At 40.3% G+C, this 17,545-nt stretch overlaps 1 protein-coding gene across 7 annotated transcripts in view; it reads right to left on the bottom strand.

The window, feature by feature from the left end:
* UBAC2 (UBA domain containing 2) overlaps positions 1-17,545 on the bottom strand; it is a 106,701-nt gene that overhangs the window by 29,106 nt on the left and 60,050 nt on the right. For 5 of the 7 annotated variants that reach the window (XM_048072657.2, XM_048072659.2, XM_048072658.2 and 2 more), the window contains 2 exons: positions 7,449-7,572; positions 5,563-5,610 (listed from right to left, as the gene is read on the bottom strand). In XM_048072657.2, coding sequence (XP_047928614.1) covers positions 5,563-5,610; positions 7,449-7,572 — 172 coding nt within the window. The remainder of the gene's footprint in view (positions 1-5,562; positions 5,611-7,448; positions 7,573-17,545) is intronic. The other 2 variants (XM_066986408.1, XM_066986395.1) reach the window with 1 other exon arrangement.

Genomic DNA, 17,545 nt, shown 5'->3' on the forward strand with positions numbered 1-17,545 from the left:
ATTCAGTTGGTGATGCCCAGCTCTCCGATTTCTCAAGACCTCTCTGCAAGACCTCTCTGCCCTTGAGAGACTCAACAGCTCCTCCTAATTTATAGTGTTGTTTGCAAACTTAGTATATAGAATCCTGCATCCTGATCATTAACGAAAACATTAAAGAGAACTGGCCCTAAAATGGAGCCCTACAGAATCCCACTAGTAAGTGGCTGCCACCCTGATGTAACCCCATTTACTCTAATCCTTTGTGTCTGTTTGTTCAGGCTCAAATTTTTCACCAATCACATTATGTATTTGCCTAGCTGTATGCTGGACATTGTCCAGAAGGATACTGTGAGAAACAGTATCAAAAGCTTTGCTGAAATCCAAAAAGACTGTATAAACTGCCTTCCTTGGTCAACAGATGAGTAACCTTGTCATAAAAGGAAATTAAGTTCCTTAAAAAGGACTTGGAACAGGATGCCCAGGGAAGTAGCTGAGTCAATATCCCTGGAGGTATTCAAAAGATGTGTAGATGTGGTGCTTGGAGACATGGTCTAGACATAGACTTGGCAGGGCTAGGTTAAAGGTTGGACTCGACAATCTTAGGGGTCTTTTTCAACCCAAATGACTCTATGATTCTATGACTTTCCCCTCGTGAACCCACGTCAGCTATGACCAATGACTGTGTTGTCTTTCAAGTGTTTTTCACTAACTCCCACAGTAATCTTCTCCATGACTTTACCAGGCACTGCAGTGAGACTGACAGGCCTGTAATTACCAGGGTCTTTTTTCTTACCCTTCTTGAAAACTGGTACAAACGTTTGCCAGCCTGCAGTCAACTGGGACCTCTCCAGATTCCCAAGACTGTTGAAGCAGGTTTATCTTAATCACCATTTATAATCATGTAGTTACAAGGAATTCAAGGAAGACCATACTTTGACATACTTTCACACTGATTATAGATCTATGCAAGACTAAACGGGAAATACTTAACTGGAGGATGAAGAAGGTTATATGGCAAGATGTGAATTTTGGAGGTAACTGCTCACTACATTATCAGACCCTTCAAAGATACTGTTCAAGAAATCTGGCTTATATTTAATACTAATTTTAAGTATGTAGGAAGGATGATGTCTTAAGTGTGAATAATACACTGAGGGGCAATAGAGATCTTTCTGAAATCCCTTCAAAACATTTTTTAAAACAACGAACAGTTCAGTGAGGCTTGTTCAAAATCACTTAAAATGTGGAAGTGGAGGAGGAGAAGGAAGAGGAGGAGGAAGAAGAAAATCAATGATTCTTAGGTCTGATCAGATATTAATTGCATAATATTACTTTTAAGGCAAGGACTAAAAAAATTAAAGTCCAGTTTAAAATTTTGCCCAGTCCAATCACATCTTATCCTATAAAGGCCGATCTATCATTGACAGGAATTCACTATAGAAAAACATCCAAGCTGAACAACTAACAAACAGAAAGGGTGAATAAAGTTCGTAACAACCCGAATTGAAAACGATCCGAAGTGCACTCCTGAGCATTTAACAACGGATATCTGTAGTCTATGTAAAACCAAGTTAGCAAATTCAAAACTAACGACTACAACATCCAATAATGAGAACTAAAGTTAAAACTAAGCGTTCAGCAATATCTGAAATATTGATTCTCTACAGTTTTCCTATATCTAAAGTATGAAAAATCTTTTCATACAACCTGGGAAAAGTAAATGAGAGGGTGGTACAGAAACAATTCAGAAAGCTGTTCTATCTGGCTTAGTAAAATCTGCAAAGATTTTTTTTAGAAACTTCAGAATTTGTAAGGTTAACACTACTTAAATTTCCGAAGCTTTGAGCTGAACTCTAGATAAATTCAAAGCAGCTCCCAGAAGACCTGGGGGTATTCCAAATTTTGAACTTTATGCAGTGCACATCACCTTACAAACAAATAAACAAATGACTGTAGATAAGAAGAAAGAGGCAACAAGACTACAATTACAGAAATGGCCTGAAAGATATTTTTCCGTATGAAATACAGACGTACCAACACAGTTAGCAGAAACCTTGGCACGTGATCTGTACAGTGACAATGTTATATGAGTGGCTGTAGGGAACTACATGTCCCAGTGGTCATATCTCATAAGATGGTATCAGCCTGAATTTCCTTCTTGAAGCAGGTATACTGTAGGCTATAATTCAGTGAGCCTTGACATGTTCCTCAAACTTCACTCCTGAAAGAGTATTCCAATGAGAAGTCTAAGATAAGAACCCAAGAGCTTTTTTTTAAAGGAGAAAAGAGGGAGAAAAGATGGCTTGACGTGTATGTTTCCAACAAAACATTCAAGTGGATACTGTTTGTTAAGGTGTTCTGACTGTTTTAAAGAAAAAAAATTAGTAGGGAAACTGTTTCTGGGCTTTACTAAATTGAGTGATATGCATTACAAGGAAACACTTCTGTAAACAATTATTGAAAATTTCTGGCTTCAAGTCAAATGGAAGTAGGCTCCATCTGACTTTTGTGACACATCTGCACCTCTAATCTGAAGCTTCCTAATTTCATGGCACTGAAAAGATCTATCATAAGAAATAAATCTGGATTGTATGTGTCAAGTATGTTATATTCCAGGTAAAACAAATCACAAAAAAATAAATTAGTCTCATAAACAATAAGAAGACTAACATTACAGATGACTTATTACATCAGATCTGTGAATATTTACAGTATATTTCTAAACCTCTCTCTCCCTCTCCATCTCTCTCTCACAAATAAAGACCATGTATTTATGCAGTATGTTTTATACAACATACCAGCAACTGAAACTACTCGGCCCACAGGTACTCCAGCATCATCTGGAGGGTTAAAAATTGCATTTAAGAGTGTATTCCTATATTGAGTCAAAGTTGGTGACCTACAAAGATAGATCTTATGGCACAGACAGACACACCACAACTTTTGTATTCTGGTAAGAGAACACATGACGTTTAAAATTCCCTATCTCCAGACAGATTACATCAGTGCCTACCCATATAGTCATACATATGTGCAAACACATACGCACACTGAAACATTTTTGTACGTGATGAATCCCTCAAAACCACTGAAAACATGAACTCATGGAGTTCCTTTATACCCTGAGATTCACACAGAAGTCTAAAAGCATGAACAAGGATGAATACAGAAATTCCTCTCCAGTGCCCCGTCCTGTAACTGGAAAGTCAGGTCTCATTTAGTCTAAGAGTGTTCGTTGTGTGTTGAAATATGCAATGTGACAATTTCAATACACCTACAGTGGGAACATCCTGAAGAGAAAGTGGGAAACTGAAAACAATACAGAAATTGTTCAGGCACCGTCCATTTTAATACTCCAGATAAGCAGAAGTGCAGCAAAAGCTAAATTGCAGAACAGCACTGTGTACAGTCATATGAGTGTCTAAGTGATCTCTAGATCTAAAAATACAGTGAAGCATATAATAGGCAGTGAACTAGTGACTACCTATCACAGCTAGCTGACTTGGTAATCATATATTTGCTAAATCTGTTCTACAAAAACATGAAAATTTGATTCAACAAAGATATAGCATGTTAGACAATGAAAACAGCAGTAACAATTAAAAAAGTATGTAGTTTGTCGGAATGACTTAATATTGATTTGACAACCCATGCAATTCTGTAATTGTACACATACATATGTTATCAAGTATCTATACCTGTAGTGTTAAAAGGTTGCCCTACAAATTTTCATGTTTTTCTTCAGACTACTTAATGTACTGTGAAACTTTACTCCTTTATCCCTTTTCTCAAAAGACACCAAATTATCATTTCTAACAGAGGAGAAAATGAGACTTCCTATTCACAGAAGCATGATAGATATGCTGTGCAAAAATGGCTGAAATTCATATTGGACTCGATGATCTTGAACGTCTTTTCCAACCTAAATGATTCTATGATTCTATGAACTATTTTACAAATTGTAGCATGCATTACAAGAATGGCAGAATGTAGATATCTGTTTGTTGCAGAAAAAAAAAGACTGAAAAAAGTCTGATGATGACTTAATTCATCCTGACTGAAGCAATACGAAACATTAAATATCTTTTTTAAGCTTTCCTGTGACACACGGAAAGCTCAGTTTATTCCCATGGACTTATACCTATGTAAAACAGACTGTCAACCTGCAATTAAAAAACTATCATTTATGAAGAAGAAGGAAGCTGCATTATACACCTGAATAAAACTGTACATTAAAAAAAAGGGAATTAAAATAAGAACTGACATGAAAAATAATACTTGAGCATTTTTTTCAAAGTCTGTATAACCAAGTAAACATACAGTTCCTACCACCAGGAAAAAGGGGGGTTAAAATGCCTTTCCTTTCCTTTTCCTTTTATTTCCTTTCCTTTCCTTCCCTCCCTGATGAACACCTGTTCAAAAGGAAGGGCTATTAAAAGAGACAGAAGAGTAACAGGAAGGCTAGAGCGTTTGGAGGAAGTCACAGATCCTTAGTTAGGTTCAGAGGCTTGGGATGGTCTCCAGGAAAGAAATCCTGGTTTGTTAAATACTCTGTTTTCATCTATATTTATGGTAAGACCGAACTGCTGAGCAGGCTTCACTGTTTACTGCTCTGTCACTTGTGTTAGTTTTCCTGCTGGCTCACAGTATATTTGGAACATCCAGTGGAAATGGTAAGAGACCAACGCACTGAATTATAGCAGCAATATGTAATGGATCCACAGGCATTTCACTCCAAGTTTACCTAAATTCAAATTTTCAGATTCTAATAGCAAGGACAGAATTTAAGTTTTTCATGAGATAGCCTCAATATAATGATGAGCTAGTTTGGAAGACGTGGCACTTTCACTGTTTGAAAAGCAGACAGTATTTTCAGCCAATAAATCACTGTTCGAGCTCTTCATTTCTAAGTCTGCAAAATTTTAAAAGAAGTTTATTTGTATCTAACAATCTGGGAGAGGTAGTACAATCTTTTTTAGCACTACATACCCTAGCGCTGAGAACAGCGTCAGCAAGAAAGAAGACAGACCACACCGACTTTATTTAAATGATATGAAGAAAGTGATTTCAAAACTTTACTGCCTCTATCACGGTGTGAAACAGCTATACTACATGTGTCCTAGGAGAACAGCAAAACATGAAATCCTCTCAGCAAAAAGTTAAAAGCTGCTTTCTGGAATAAAAGCTTGAGGCTTGCTAAAACAGGATAAACAACTGGGTAAATAGAGTATGTAATAAAAGCAAACGGTATTGCAATTGGTATTTTTTTTACCATTTCCACAACAGCTTCATTTATAGTTGTAGCTTCAAAGCTATGTCCATGACAGTAAATTTAATTTTAGGGGTCATATAACGTTGGGAACCTGTAAATATTACCCAGCTCTTTTTCTATATGTCAGTTTATCACCAGCCAGTCAGGGCTTTACACCTTCCGAAGTTAAAAGACAAAAACTTTCTACTTACTGTTACAATGAAAAACATTACTCAGTAATTTCAGCTCTTTTTGAGTCCAAAGATACTGCACTGATTGTATATGTAACAAAGTGTTTTAAGCAACACAATTTTTAAAACAGTAAGACTTACCAATCCACTTAAGGCTAAAATCCAGATGTAGGAACCAGAGGTTAAGAGCTGGAAGGTAAGAGTAGCAATGTAAAATTTCAATTTTACATGGCTGTTGTTGTCTGAGCTAATATGTTGCAACATTGTATAGGCTATATACTTATCATGACAGTAGGAAAAGCCACAAATGTACTTCTGTGAAAATTCATTTTAACATTAACAAATATACATTCCAGAAGTAGCAGAAGTGGAAAAAACCACGGGGATCCAACATTTTTGCTTCTTCTACAGAACAATACATTTTATTTTCATATAGCATACTAAGTATAACAGGATGTCAGTTATAGGCTCCACAGAAAAACAAGTCTGAAAGACAGACAGAAGCAAAGGAAATGACTCAGCAGCAGCGGGAGAAGAGTTCCAAGTGGGGCAGTGCAAGTGAAGCTCTTAGACATGTAGCCACAGAGAGACTAAGCGTGAGCATCAAAATGAAAGAAATGAAGTTCTCACCGAGTGGCATATTTGCAGACATGAAATCAAAGAAATCAGTTGGAGTGAATTTAAAAAAAAAATCTAGATACACCAACAGGGTTGCCCATCTTTTCTAATAAACTGTAGGTGACTCATCACCTGGAGAAGGTTATCGTTAGCTGGGAAAACGGGCTAAAAATTAGGCTGATACTGGTTACTAAAATAGCTCTGTGAGATGCAGCCTGAATGATGAAAACACCTTCTCTCTAGGCTCTGACTTTGGAAAGACTGACTTGAGGTAAGGGTAGAGTTTACAAATGAGGGAAAGGCAAATGAGTTACTCTCAGCCTCTGTGTGACGGCAGCGACTGTTCTGTACGCAGGAGGGAAAGACCCCGTGAGATGCAGTGATTATTAACAGCGGTGATCTGTATCTGATCTTGTATGTATGAAAGCAAGAGGCAAGGGGCACAAAGGAAAAGAGCTCAGACAGTATCACTGGTGTCACTAGGACTAGAATAATAATGGTATTGATGATTTGGGGAGAGAGGAAACGGGATTGCTGAAGGATCAGGAAGAAAGGGTGCTGGAGCAGAAATTAAAGGAGTCCAAATGCTGAACAGCAACACGAACGAATGAAATGTTCAAGAGGAGCAGAAGCCACTGTTCTGAAACTGACCATTCATTCTAAAATACTCTGTACCACATCACATAATTAGGGTGCTTTCCACTGCTAGTTTTAGAGCTATATTTGAGTCTCTGGAATATATAAAAATGAGTACAATTTCTCATAAGTTCACACATCTCCTGTCATTTCTAGGCTGTTGTGTTTTTTCTTAAAAAAAGAAAACTCCTCTTTCTGTATCAGTTACCTCTCTTTTTCCATTCACATTTAACATAATACTATTTGAGAGTGCTGTGCTCTACATCACATTATTTTAAATAATCTGTCACATGGATAGAAATTAACAAATTTATATAAAAATGTAATTCAGCCAAATCCTTGGTTATTTACTGACTGTCTTACGATAGAAAAATACTGCATTCTAGCTTTGTTTGAGCTCTAACAGGCAAGTGGAAAATAAACAAAAACAAGAATACAAGCAAATTAGAAAGGTAAAAGATACATGTGTATTTGCAAAAGGTCTTGGCTCATTTTTTTAAGCGCCCCCCCCCCAGATTTACAGCGTTTTTATTTTATATTGTCCTATGCATGACATTCAGGAAAGAAGACAATAGAAGAAAATATAACATGCTCAACTCTTCAGTGTGTAGAAAGGCATACTAGAAACACATTTTTCAATATTTTAGTTCATGGGGAAGTCACTAGCTAAACATAGGTGGAATCATACATGTGGAAGCACCAAAATCATACAAAAACACTAACTGCTACATTATTAAATCACTCAAAGATGATCAAGCAAGTACATACCATACCTGTAAACCTAGTATATAGACCAATGTCTTGTTTGTGATAGAAAAGTGTCCTAGTACTTGTGTCACCTGCACTCTTGGAATGGAGCAATAAAACGGTACAAACAGAGCAAACACGGGACCCAAGCTGCAAAAAGAAAGATACAGATGGTTAGTAAGAATGATACTAGTAATAATGGTATATAACAATAAAAGGTTATTAATCCTGTCTATGTAGTCAAAACATAGTATTGCCTTGCTGGTCTTCCTAGCAAATCAATGATTTGATGACTTCTGGTGTTCAGGATAATAGATTCACTAGCAAATATTCAACTACTCTTCTTTGGCGAATATCCCTGCTAAGAATAAACAGATGACAAAAAGTATCTTATTTCCAAGTGTTTAGGACCGGAGGCAGCAAAGAAGGCAACATATTTACTCTACCAGCCAACTGTTTCTATAAAATACAGCCCACAAAAAGAACTCTTCCACACCAGAACAAAACATCTTTTATCCAGATAGAAAGATTATACGTCTCCCCAGAGGTCATGGAAATAACTTCACTTACGAAGCTAAGCTCCTATTATTCACCCAGGCTTAAGGTGTGACAGGATTAGACTGTAGTATTTAAGATGGGAATATTAACAGTTCTATTTAACTTCCATTTTGACAGTGACTCCCGTGACCATACAAACAAGTAACTTTTTTAGAGTGTTCACCTTAATCACAGCACAAGATGCCTACTAAGTTTCTAAACCCTATTTGGAAGCAGTTTCACCGAATTTGAGACTCAAGCATCTTCTACAATGACCAGATACCTAGACTGAACTTATGGACATAACCCAGTACATTTCATCCATATACCCCCACACAAAGCCTGTGTTCTTTATGATAAAATGCTTACGCTTCCAGGAAGCTAAACCATAGATTGAAAACACCAGGAGAGACCCCACTAGAACCAACTCCAAAGGCATGGCTTCGGAGTGATTCTGGAAGAAAACACTTTCTAGGGTGGAGATGGGGAGAAAAAAAAGGCCACTTCAGACAGACAGCAAAGGAAGATGCTTTGGAAGATGCTTTCAGATTCCAGTGAGGGGACTGCCACATCTGTACGTAAGCCATTAACACCACTGACTTCAGACTATGAAGAGACCCGCTGCCCCACCTCCACAAGAGCTTAGCCCTCTGCTGTCCTTCGACCCCTCTCCAGCCCAAAGCGCTGTTGGCACAGATTTGCTGGTGAACTGCTCTGCCTAGCTACTAAGCCACTCCTGAAGAAAAGGATCACGTCAAGTCGAGTTCCCCCCGCTTCCCTGCCACTTGAGCAACCGTGGCAATGTCAAAATGATAATTTTTGCACCTGGTGCAACTCGCCAGTGTGTGGCAGGGACCACAGCCACAGGTAGCTCCCAGGCATCGAGCTCCGGCCCACGGCTGGGGTGAGGATGTCTGCGAAGCGCACGCCCACCCCAGCTGGCCCCTCACTTCTTCTGACAGAAGTGGGATGTTCCAAAGGACAATTTTACACCACTTACCAGCTTATCGAAAGTTTCAAGAGTTACAGTTTCCACAGGCCTTTAAGAGAAAGGGATCTTATCATTCTCAATGCGATTTCTGCACACAGCATAAACCAGGACCTAAGTAACTTGAAGCGTTCACTTAAAAATACCTTTCCCTTCTAAAGGAGCTACTGGTAGGAGTAATGCTATGTGAAATGGTGGTCTGAATATTAAAATTCTCATTTCCTGAATAACTGCCAAATACAACACCCACAGCTATGAAGAAAACCTGATGATTAAGTACACAGTTCACATATTTTTACTCTTAATGAACAGTGGCTTAAGAACGCTTCATTATCATGTTGACTGTTATATTTGAAGTTCAGCTTGTTGAAAACCTCCCTCTCTGAGGGCTTAAATGTTGCTTAGTTGAAGGACATAAAAACATTTTAGTATCATCTGCTTCAGACAGGGTCAGGTGTACATAAATGTAGAGAGAACAACTCAGGAACTACTGAAAAATGTTCAATTTCACATACGATCTCCCCTACATAAACAGAAAACACCTGTATAACACACAGCACATTCTTAAAATAAACTGAAATTATTTAAGTTGTAGGAGTAGATAGGCACAGCTAAGCGACTGCCACACACAAAAATAATTCTTCGTCAGACTTGCTTCCACTGTAAACCATATTCACTGAAGCAAACCAAGGTTTATAAGCGAAGAGAGAAGGAAAACAAAGAAAAAAGACTGATCTTTTCCCCCTCTTGGAAAAGTTATTATAAATGATTTCTGTCTACAGAATGTGATTCTTTCTATCCTTACCAAGTGACTTGAGGGAGTACCAAAACTGCGGCACGCTTTTCAGGTTTTATTCCTCCTGTGATAAATAGTGACTCAGACACAGAGATTTTGCATGCAAGAGTGCACTCAATCATAGGTTGGGAAATTACAAAAAGGAACTTCCCATGACCATACGTGTGTTTTACAAAGAGGTTACAGAATGTTAAAAGGTGCCCTCAGTGTTAATATTCACCATTAACGTCAACAGAAAACACAGAAGGCACCATCCCAGATCGGGGTAGGGATCTGATTCCAAGTCCAGTGTCTGGCACTGCTCAGAACCTGAAAATCTAGAGGAGCTTGAGGAAATGTAGTAGTAGATTTTGTTCCTAAAACTGTAAGTCAGTAGACATCACAGACAAAGACGTAACATTTTATCTTTTTAGAAAGAGTTCATATCTACTATAAACAGGTATTAGACAAATACCCATTCAGGTATCCCACAGGGTACAGAGAGAGATGTCCAATGTTGCTGTTAGGTTGTTCTCATTATCATTGAAACGATACGGTGGTCAGGGTGGGTTCCTGATAACTAGAAAAATGCAAATGCCCCCGCCCTCTTCAAGGAGGGCAAGAAGATAATTCAGGCAGCTATGAGCCTCACCTCAGTCCCTTGGAAAGTTAAAGAACAAATCTCTTAGAAGCCAACTCCAGGCATATGAAGGGCAAGGTGACTGCTAAGCCAGTATTGATTTACCAAGGGCAATCCATGTCTGATCAATCTGATTGCTTTCTGTTGTGAGGTTGACAGGTTGGAGAAACAGGCTGACAGGAACCTTATGGAGTTCAAGAGAAACAACTGTGAAGTCTTCCACCAGGGTTGGAATAACCCTCTGCAACAGTATAAAATGGCTAGAAAACAGATTTGCAGAAAAGAAGCTGGAGAATCCTTATTAGTCAGCGGTTCCCCCCTTGCAGGGATGGCCTCGGGCTGTATTAGCAAGCATGTAGTCACCAGGCCAAGATAATAAGTTCAGTACTTCTGAGCCTGAACCTGAATCACTGTGTCCACTTTTGGGCTCCTCACTACAAGAAAGGCATTGATATACTGGAGTAAGTCCAGCTGAGGAAAATGATTGTCCAGTACTGTACCAGGTTGCCCAGAGCTAGAATCTCCAACCACAGAGATATTCAAGACTCAACTGGACACAGCCCTTTGTAACCTGTTCTAGTTAGACATGCTTTGAACATGGAGTTGAACTAAATGGCTCCCACAGGTCCAGTCAAGCCTAAACAACCCCATTATTCTGTGAATAACCAAAGCCTTGTTCCTGAAACTCTTGAACACTAGACAGATTTCTATTCCTGCATTTGACTGGACAGACACAAACATCCATTCATGATATATTTGGTTTACATGGCAAGATTTTGGTAGCATAGGGGCTGCAGCGATGGCTTTTGTGAAAAGAGATCAAGAGTTGCCCCCATGACGAAAAGCGCCAGTTCTAGTCAGCTCCACAACAGATCTTTTGCTGGAAAGCCGAGCCAATGAGTGACAATGGTTGCACCCCTGTGATAATACAATTTTAAAAGGCTAAAAAACACCTTGCAGCAGCTGTGAGTCAGAGGAATGAAGAAATGTGAGGGAAACAGCCCTGCAGCTCCCAAGGTGAGTGCAGAAGGAGAGCAGGGGGTGCTCCAGGCAGGCAGCAGCAGTTCCCCTGCGGCCTGAGGAGAGGCCCCTGGTGGAGCAGGCTGTCCCCCTGCAGCCCACGGGTCCCACACGGAGCAGATCTCCACGCTGCAGCCCGTGGAGGAGCCCCCGGTGGAGCAGGTGGATGTGGCCTGGAGGAGGCTGCGGCCCATGGAGAGCCCCCGCAGGAGCAGGCCCCGGGCCGGAGCTGCAGCCCGTGGAGAGGAGCCCACGCAGGAGCAGGGGGTCTGGGGGGAGCTGCCGCCCGCCCGTGGGGGACCCGTGCTGGAGCAGTTTGCTCCTGGGGGATGGACCCCGTGGTACGGAGCCGTGTGGGAGCAGTTCTTGAAGAGCTGCTGCCTGTGGGCAGCCCCCGCAGGCTCAGTTCGGGCAGGACGGCATCCCGTGGGGGGGACCCCACGTGGAGCAGGGGCAGGGAGGGACCGTGAAGGAGCAGCGGAGACGAAGTGTTAGGGACTGATGGCAGCCCCCATTCCCTGTTCCCCTGCGCTGCTTAGGGCAAGGAGGTAGGAGAGTCAGGAATGATGTTGAGACTGGGAAGAAAGCGATTGAGAGGAAGGTACTTTTAGTTTTGCTTTTATTTCTCACTATCCTAGAATAATTTTAATTGGTAATAATTTAATCTTTCCCAAGCTGATTCTGTTTCACCTGTGATGGTAAATGGTGAGCAATCTCTCTCTGTCCTCATCTCAATCCGCAACGTTTTCCATTTTATTTTCCCCACTGTCCTGCTGAGGAACTGGGGAGAGAGAGAGAGCAGCACGGTGGGCACCTGGTGACCAGCCATGGTTGACCCACCTCACATGCGCTGTAAATCAAAGGACTGGTACTTAGCTCTTTTCATTAAGTTAATTGTTTGGTAAGACACGGTCAGATTCGGCATCTAGTTTTATTGAAGGACTACTTCACTTCTCTCTTTCTCTTCACTTCTCCCTTTTCCTCCTCTCTTTGCCTTTCTCCTCATGCCTCAGCCCTTTGTTCCTCACACTGACAGGAACATCAGGAACAACATGGTAAATATCCTGCCAAGTGCCATGACTGGCTTCTGCTAGAAACTTGAGACGTTCACGTGCAAAGAAGGGACACAGACACATATGCTGACTAAACTCAGTTTATGCCTGCCTCATGTTTAGGAAGTTAATTTTAGTCATGTTGGTTAGAAAATAACATTTTCGAACAAAACAAAGAACTCTGAAACCCAAAAGATTAAATTCTGGAGTTTGAATGCTTTATATAGACACCATGTCCATCTCAAAGGCCTACTGTAATAGCAGGCCCTAGGACGATTATGTTCTCATTTTGAATAGCGTGTTAGATTTCAACATTCGAGGTGAAAAAATCACAGCAAAACAGAAGAGAACACTACATCCTATGAAGCAATGAGACTGGTTTTGCATGGAGGAAAAAAAAATTGAAGAAACAGTACCACTGAGAGAAAAAACAACTGTATAAGCCTCTGTAGAAACTACTGGCATAGAACAAAGAATCGAGGGCTAGCATTTCTCATGAGAGAAACAGGCTTTTCAGAGTTTAAAGGGGTGATTATTAAACGCAGATTAATATAAAACATTTCACGTTAGTAAATGTTTTGTGTGCACAAAGTATAGGAAACAATGGTTCTGAAACACACGAAAAGACGGGTAGCTAACTTAAATGTTACTTCTGCAAAAATATCTGCTGCTGTCAATGGAAGTTCTGTGGGATTAAAATTTGCAGAAATAACCTGTTATTTTATTCAGAATGACTCACTACATTTACTAACTGCGGTACTGTCTTTTTCTTTGCTTCACATCATTTAAGCTCTTTGTAAAAACATCAGCCCGACAAATTCACAACCACATATTTTTGTGGGACTGAAAATATCAGTTATAAAAGCAGCCGCACATAATACAAAGTGTGCTTTATCAGTAACTCAAGTTACCAAGTTTATTCAGCACCCTGCATTTCTACAGGCTGTCCAGATACTGCCAAATTATGCGTAAGGTGGCAGCCTTTATTCTGAAAATGTTAAGCAGTCTCAAAAAATATTCCTTAAAAGCAGGTAACTCCCTGAAATATGACAGCCCTTGACAGCTGCGATCCTCTAACTGATGGAGCCCAGGACTACAAGCAACCATCTACTGCACCCAACCTTTCTGCTAGACATGAGCAGGACACCCCAGTGCCTGAAGCTTCTTCACACCAGCAGAAACAGTAGGGTACGTTACCCAATATTCCTGTATTTAATTGCCAATATTTCACAGAAATACAGAAAAAAAAAAAAAGATGAAAAAAAAAAAAATAACAAGACAACCAAGTCACAACCCTTAGTGAAGCTGTGCATCTTGAGGAGAAAAGAAAGTTTCCTCCTCTCCATGGGCATCTCAGCAGAATCACTGCAACTTTGGGTTCACTAAAATATACGACCAACAGATCACTTTGCAGTCCCTTTGTGAAGATAAAAGTCAGACGTCTACTGCTCCTACAAAAAGCTTTAGTTTTTAATGCCAAGACTATCTAATGATTTATTCCATAAACTGCTCAGTTCCATTTTAAACCAGTGTCACTTTCTTTTCCCTCCCTTCCCATCAGCAAGATAATCCAGAACTTTCCTTTTCTGCAGGCTAGAATCTTTCTTCCAATTTTGCTTGCAATTTGTTTACCACTAACAAGATGCTAACATTGTTCTTTAGCTCCTTCTACAAAGATCAGTTAATCATATCGCCTCTCAACCTTTGTTTTGCAAAGCTTAAGATATCTGTTATTCTTTCACAAAACTGTTCTCTGTTGCCCTGTTCAGCTATCTGCTGGCTGACCTAGAGTACGTGATCACTTCTATACTACCAGCCTGCTACAATACAAAACTTAAAACTTCTTCAGTAAGGTATTCTCAATAGACAGCCCTTGTGCAAAGCAATTTTTGCAGACTACCAAAGACTTATACAGGCTACAGCACTATAAGGATAAAGAAAAAAAAATTGTCATGATCCTCGTCCTTTCTTTAATACACGGTTAGCACGCTGCCATTCCTGTGAAGGCCCAAACCAACCATTTTGGGGGGATACTGCTGATAGGTATAGGCATGGCTCACCAAACCCTGTACCCTAATCAAGAATAACATCACAGCAACAACTATTGTCCTTAATAATGTCAACTAGGTGTTACAGAGCTCGGTACCTGTGCTTACCCACTGACAACTGCTGCTCTGCATCCGCTGTCTGCAGAGGTGGTTCAAGTGATTGATGGTGACAGCTTACCAGGTAGCTCTGCTTTTTTTGACTGACAGCATTACCTACAGCCTGAGCTCAGCAAGAAAGAGGAGCCTGCACCTTTCTAAAAGGCGGGGTCTGCCAGTGAATCTCACATTGGACTAAGTCTGGGACAGAACTTGGAGGGAGGCAGAAGGCATGTGGAGGCATAAGAATACATTGAAGGGGTTCAGATGGGTATTTTGCTGAAGAAGAACAGTTGAACATATATTGAAAATTTTAGTGTCACAAGTTCATCTGGCTTGGGTGCTTAACTACATCTCATTTCTCCAGTTTAACCTAACACATTTTATTTGGCCTCTGGAGAGCAGACAGTAAGACCATGACTCACTGAGGAGTCATCACTTACTGTTCCTCAAACTCAAGTCACTTGAAAAATAACATTTGTCCACAAAAGGGCTGGGTTCAGCTACTCATTAGTTCAAGATACCTGAGTTCTGTCCCAGAGAAAAAAAACAAAAACAAAAAAAAGTTTTGGAAGGAAGCGCAGTTTTGCACAGAAGATAAGAAACTGAACTGGCTGAATTCATTTTCTGGTTGATCCATAAAAACCCTGCATAATTTCAGAAGTCACTTCTTACCTGGCGTAGTAGCTCTGTACATACAGAACTGTAAAGCTAAATTCAGTTGCTTTTACGAACTGCTCAAATAGAGTAGGGACTAAGCAAGCAGACAGAAAAATAAATTATCATTGGCATCATAACACAGTAGTCAAAATATTAACTGCACTGCTTTGATGTAACCATCTCTGAAAGTAACATATTAGTTTACTAATTTACATGTTACGCTCCTTGCATGCCAAAAGCAAAACATTAGAATTCTGCATCCCAAAGGTAAACACAAACAAATCACACTTTTTGACACATGCCACCTTTTTTGGGTTCGAATCTTCAAATTCTGGGGCAGGCAGATGTTGGAGAAACAGCAGCAGTGTAAGACAAAAACCAAATAGCTAGAAAGATAAACGGTGGAGAGGAATGCAATCTGTATCATTCAGATCAAGCAATTAACATCCTGTGAGGCTGGGCTGGATTGGTGGCTAATGTACAAGCGTAGCTCCAAGGGTACAATCCAGTAATGTATATTAATCAAAGAAAAGTAATATTTTATCAGATCAGAGCAGGAAATGCATTTTGGTATTATTTTCATAATGCTACAGCTATTTTGAAATGATCATTTCCTTTAATATGAAGTTGTGGTATTAATGTCAGCCCCCGAGCAAAGACTACTACCTGCCTTTGTATCTAGAAATTTCTCATTTCAACCACATATTTTTGCTGCTGGACAGGGAACCACACTGCAGTATGACTCTGTGTACATATGAAGCAAGTTCCCTCTGTAATTTCCGTTTAAAAAGTAGTTAAGTCTCATTACTTCATTTAAAGAGATTTTATTCTCTGATGAAGCTAAATAATTTTAAAATAATTTGACAACTACAGAGAAAAAAATCTACAATAAGTCCAGTAAGTTCTCTCAAATACCTTCTTAATATGGTGTTGGAGGATAAATGCACATAAAAAATGAAGAGCAGGAAATTCTACATCAGGCACTTCAGCTCCTTGCCATCTGAGGAGAACCACGCCGTGCCTGCAGTGGGAGCTTAGCACTGAAAATCGTGGTGTGGTGCCACCTAAAAGCTCCAAGTAAGCACAGAAGTAACTAGCAGGGCTCTGTTTCATTCTGCTACAGCAAGGACATTTCCTGTGAGACGAGATACGTTTAGTGAAGTTGAACTGTGTCACAAAATCTGCATTTACTTCAGGCTTCCTGACGAGGCAGACACGTCAGGCAAGGTCCTGTCCCTGCACACATCCTGCGTGGCAGTGTCACCAGAAGCTCGCCCTGTGAACACCGCCCGAGCTCTCCCAAGAAGCATCCCACCTCCGCACGCGTTGGACCCGCCAAGACCGGCATCGTCGTGCCTACTTGCTCATTTTTGAGAATCGGGCCACTTAAATGAGGCCACTTGAAAGATAAACTGCCTTTCGCAGTCATGAACGATCAGTATGAATTTGTGGGGAAAATCCCACGTAACACTCAGCCACCGCCTCTAACAGCAAATGGCAGGGTTTTCCATCTATCTCTGATCTCCATAACCTTTTCAGCAAACACACGGTTTCGCTGTCAGATCAAGGGTCCTTACCCAGAAACAAGGTTATTCCAGGTGCCTACAGGTTCCCTCGCAGCTTGACATCCCATTCCTTTCCTATTCCCACCTATACTTACCGACATCATTTTAGCACAATCCAACGTGTGTTCTAAAAGCTATTTACTTTAATGTGTATACCTTGTGTGTGTATTACTACAGTTTGTATCCTTGCTCAAAATGCAATAAGCTTACCAAGTTACACATCCTCACTAATCTCTAGAACCAGCCAGGCTCCTCAACTCCCTCACGATTTTTCAAAGGGCATTTCTGTAAAGCCTCATCATTACGATTCTAAAACACTGCTGGGAATGTACGCGGGCTGTTGAGACGCCTGTTTTTACACAGCGTATCAGCATGCCCCAAGCCTGAGGTTTTCTTGTGCTGTGTCAGATCTGATCAGTAAGAAGCGATTTTAAAGCATGTACCGATCATACTGCTCTTAGCTCCAAACTAAATTTTGGTGTTGTGGGTTACTGATTTTCCTTTTTTTTTTTTTTTTTTAATGCAGATGTAATATAAGCCACGTTTTTCACTCAGGATTTTTCGGTTGGTCAACAATTCGTCAAGAAAACCTCTGGGTAAAGTCCCTTCTATGAAAGTCGGTAACGCGTAGCTTGTGGTGGGGGAGGCATTTCGAATTACTCTCTTTGAACAGACTAATTGCAAAAGAATTAAAAATAGATGCTTTCACATCCCATAAAACTGTAGGCAGCAAATCAAGACC

The sequence above is a fragment of the Anser cygnoides genome, chromosome 1 (genome assembly GCF_040182565.1).
Source record: "Anser cygnoides isolate HZ-2024a breed goose chromosome 1, Taihu_goose_T2T_genome, whole genome shotgun sequence".
Lineage (NCBI taxonomy): Eukaryota > Metazoa > Chordata > Aves > Anseriformes > Anatidae > Anser > Anser cygnoides.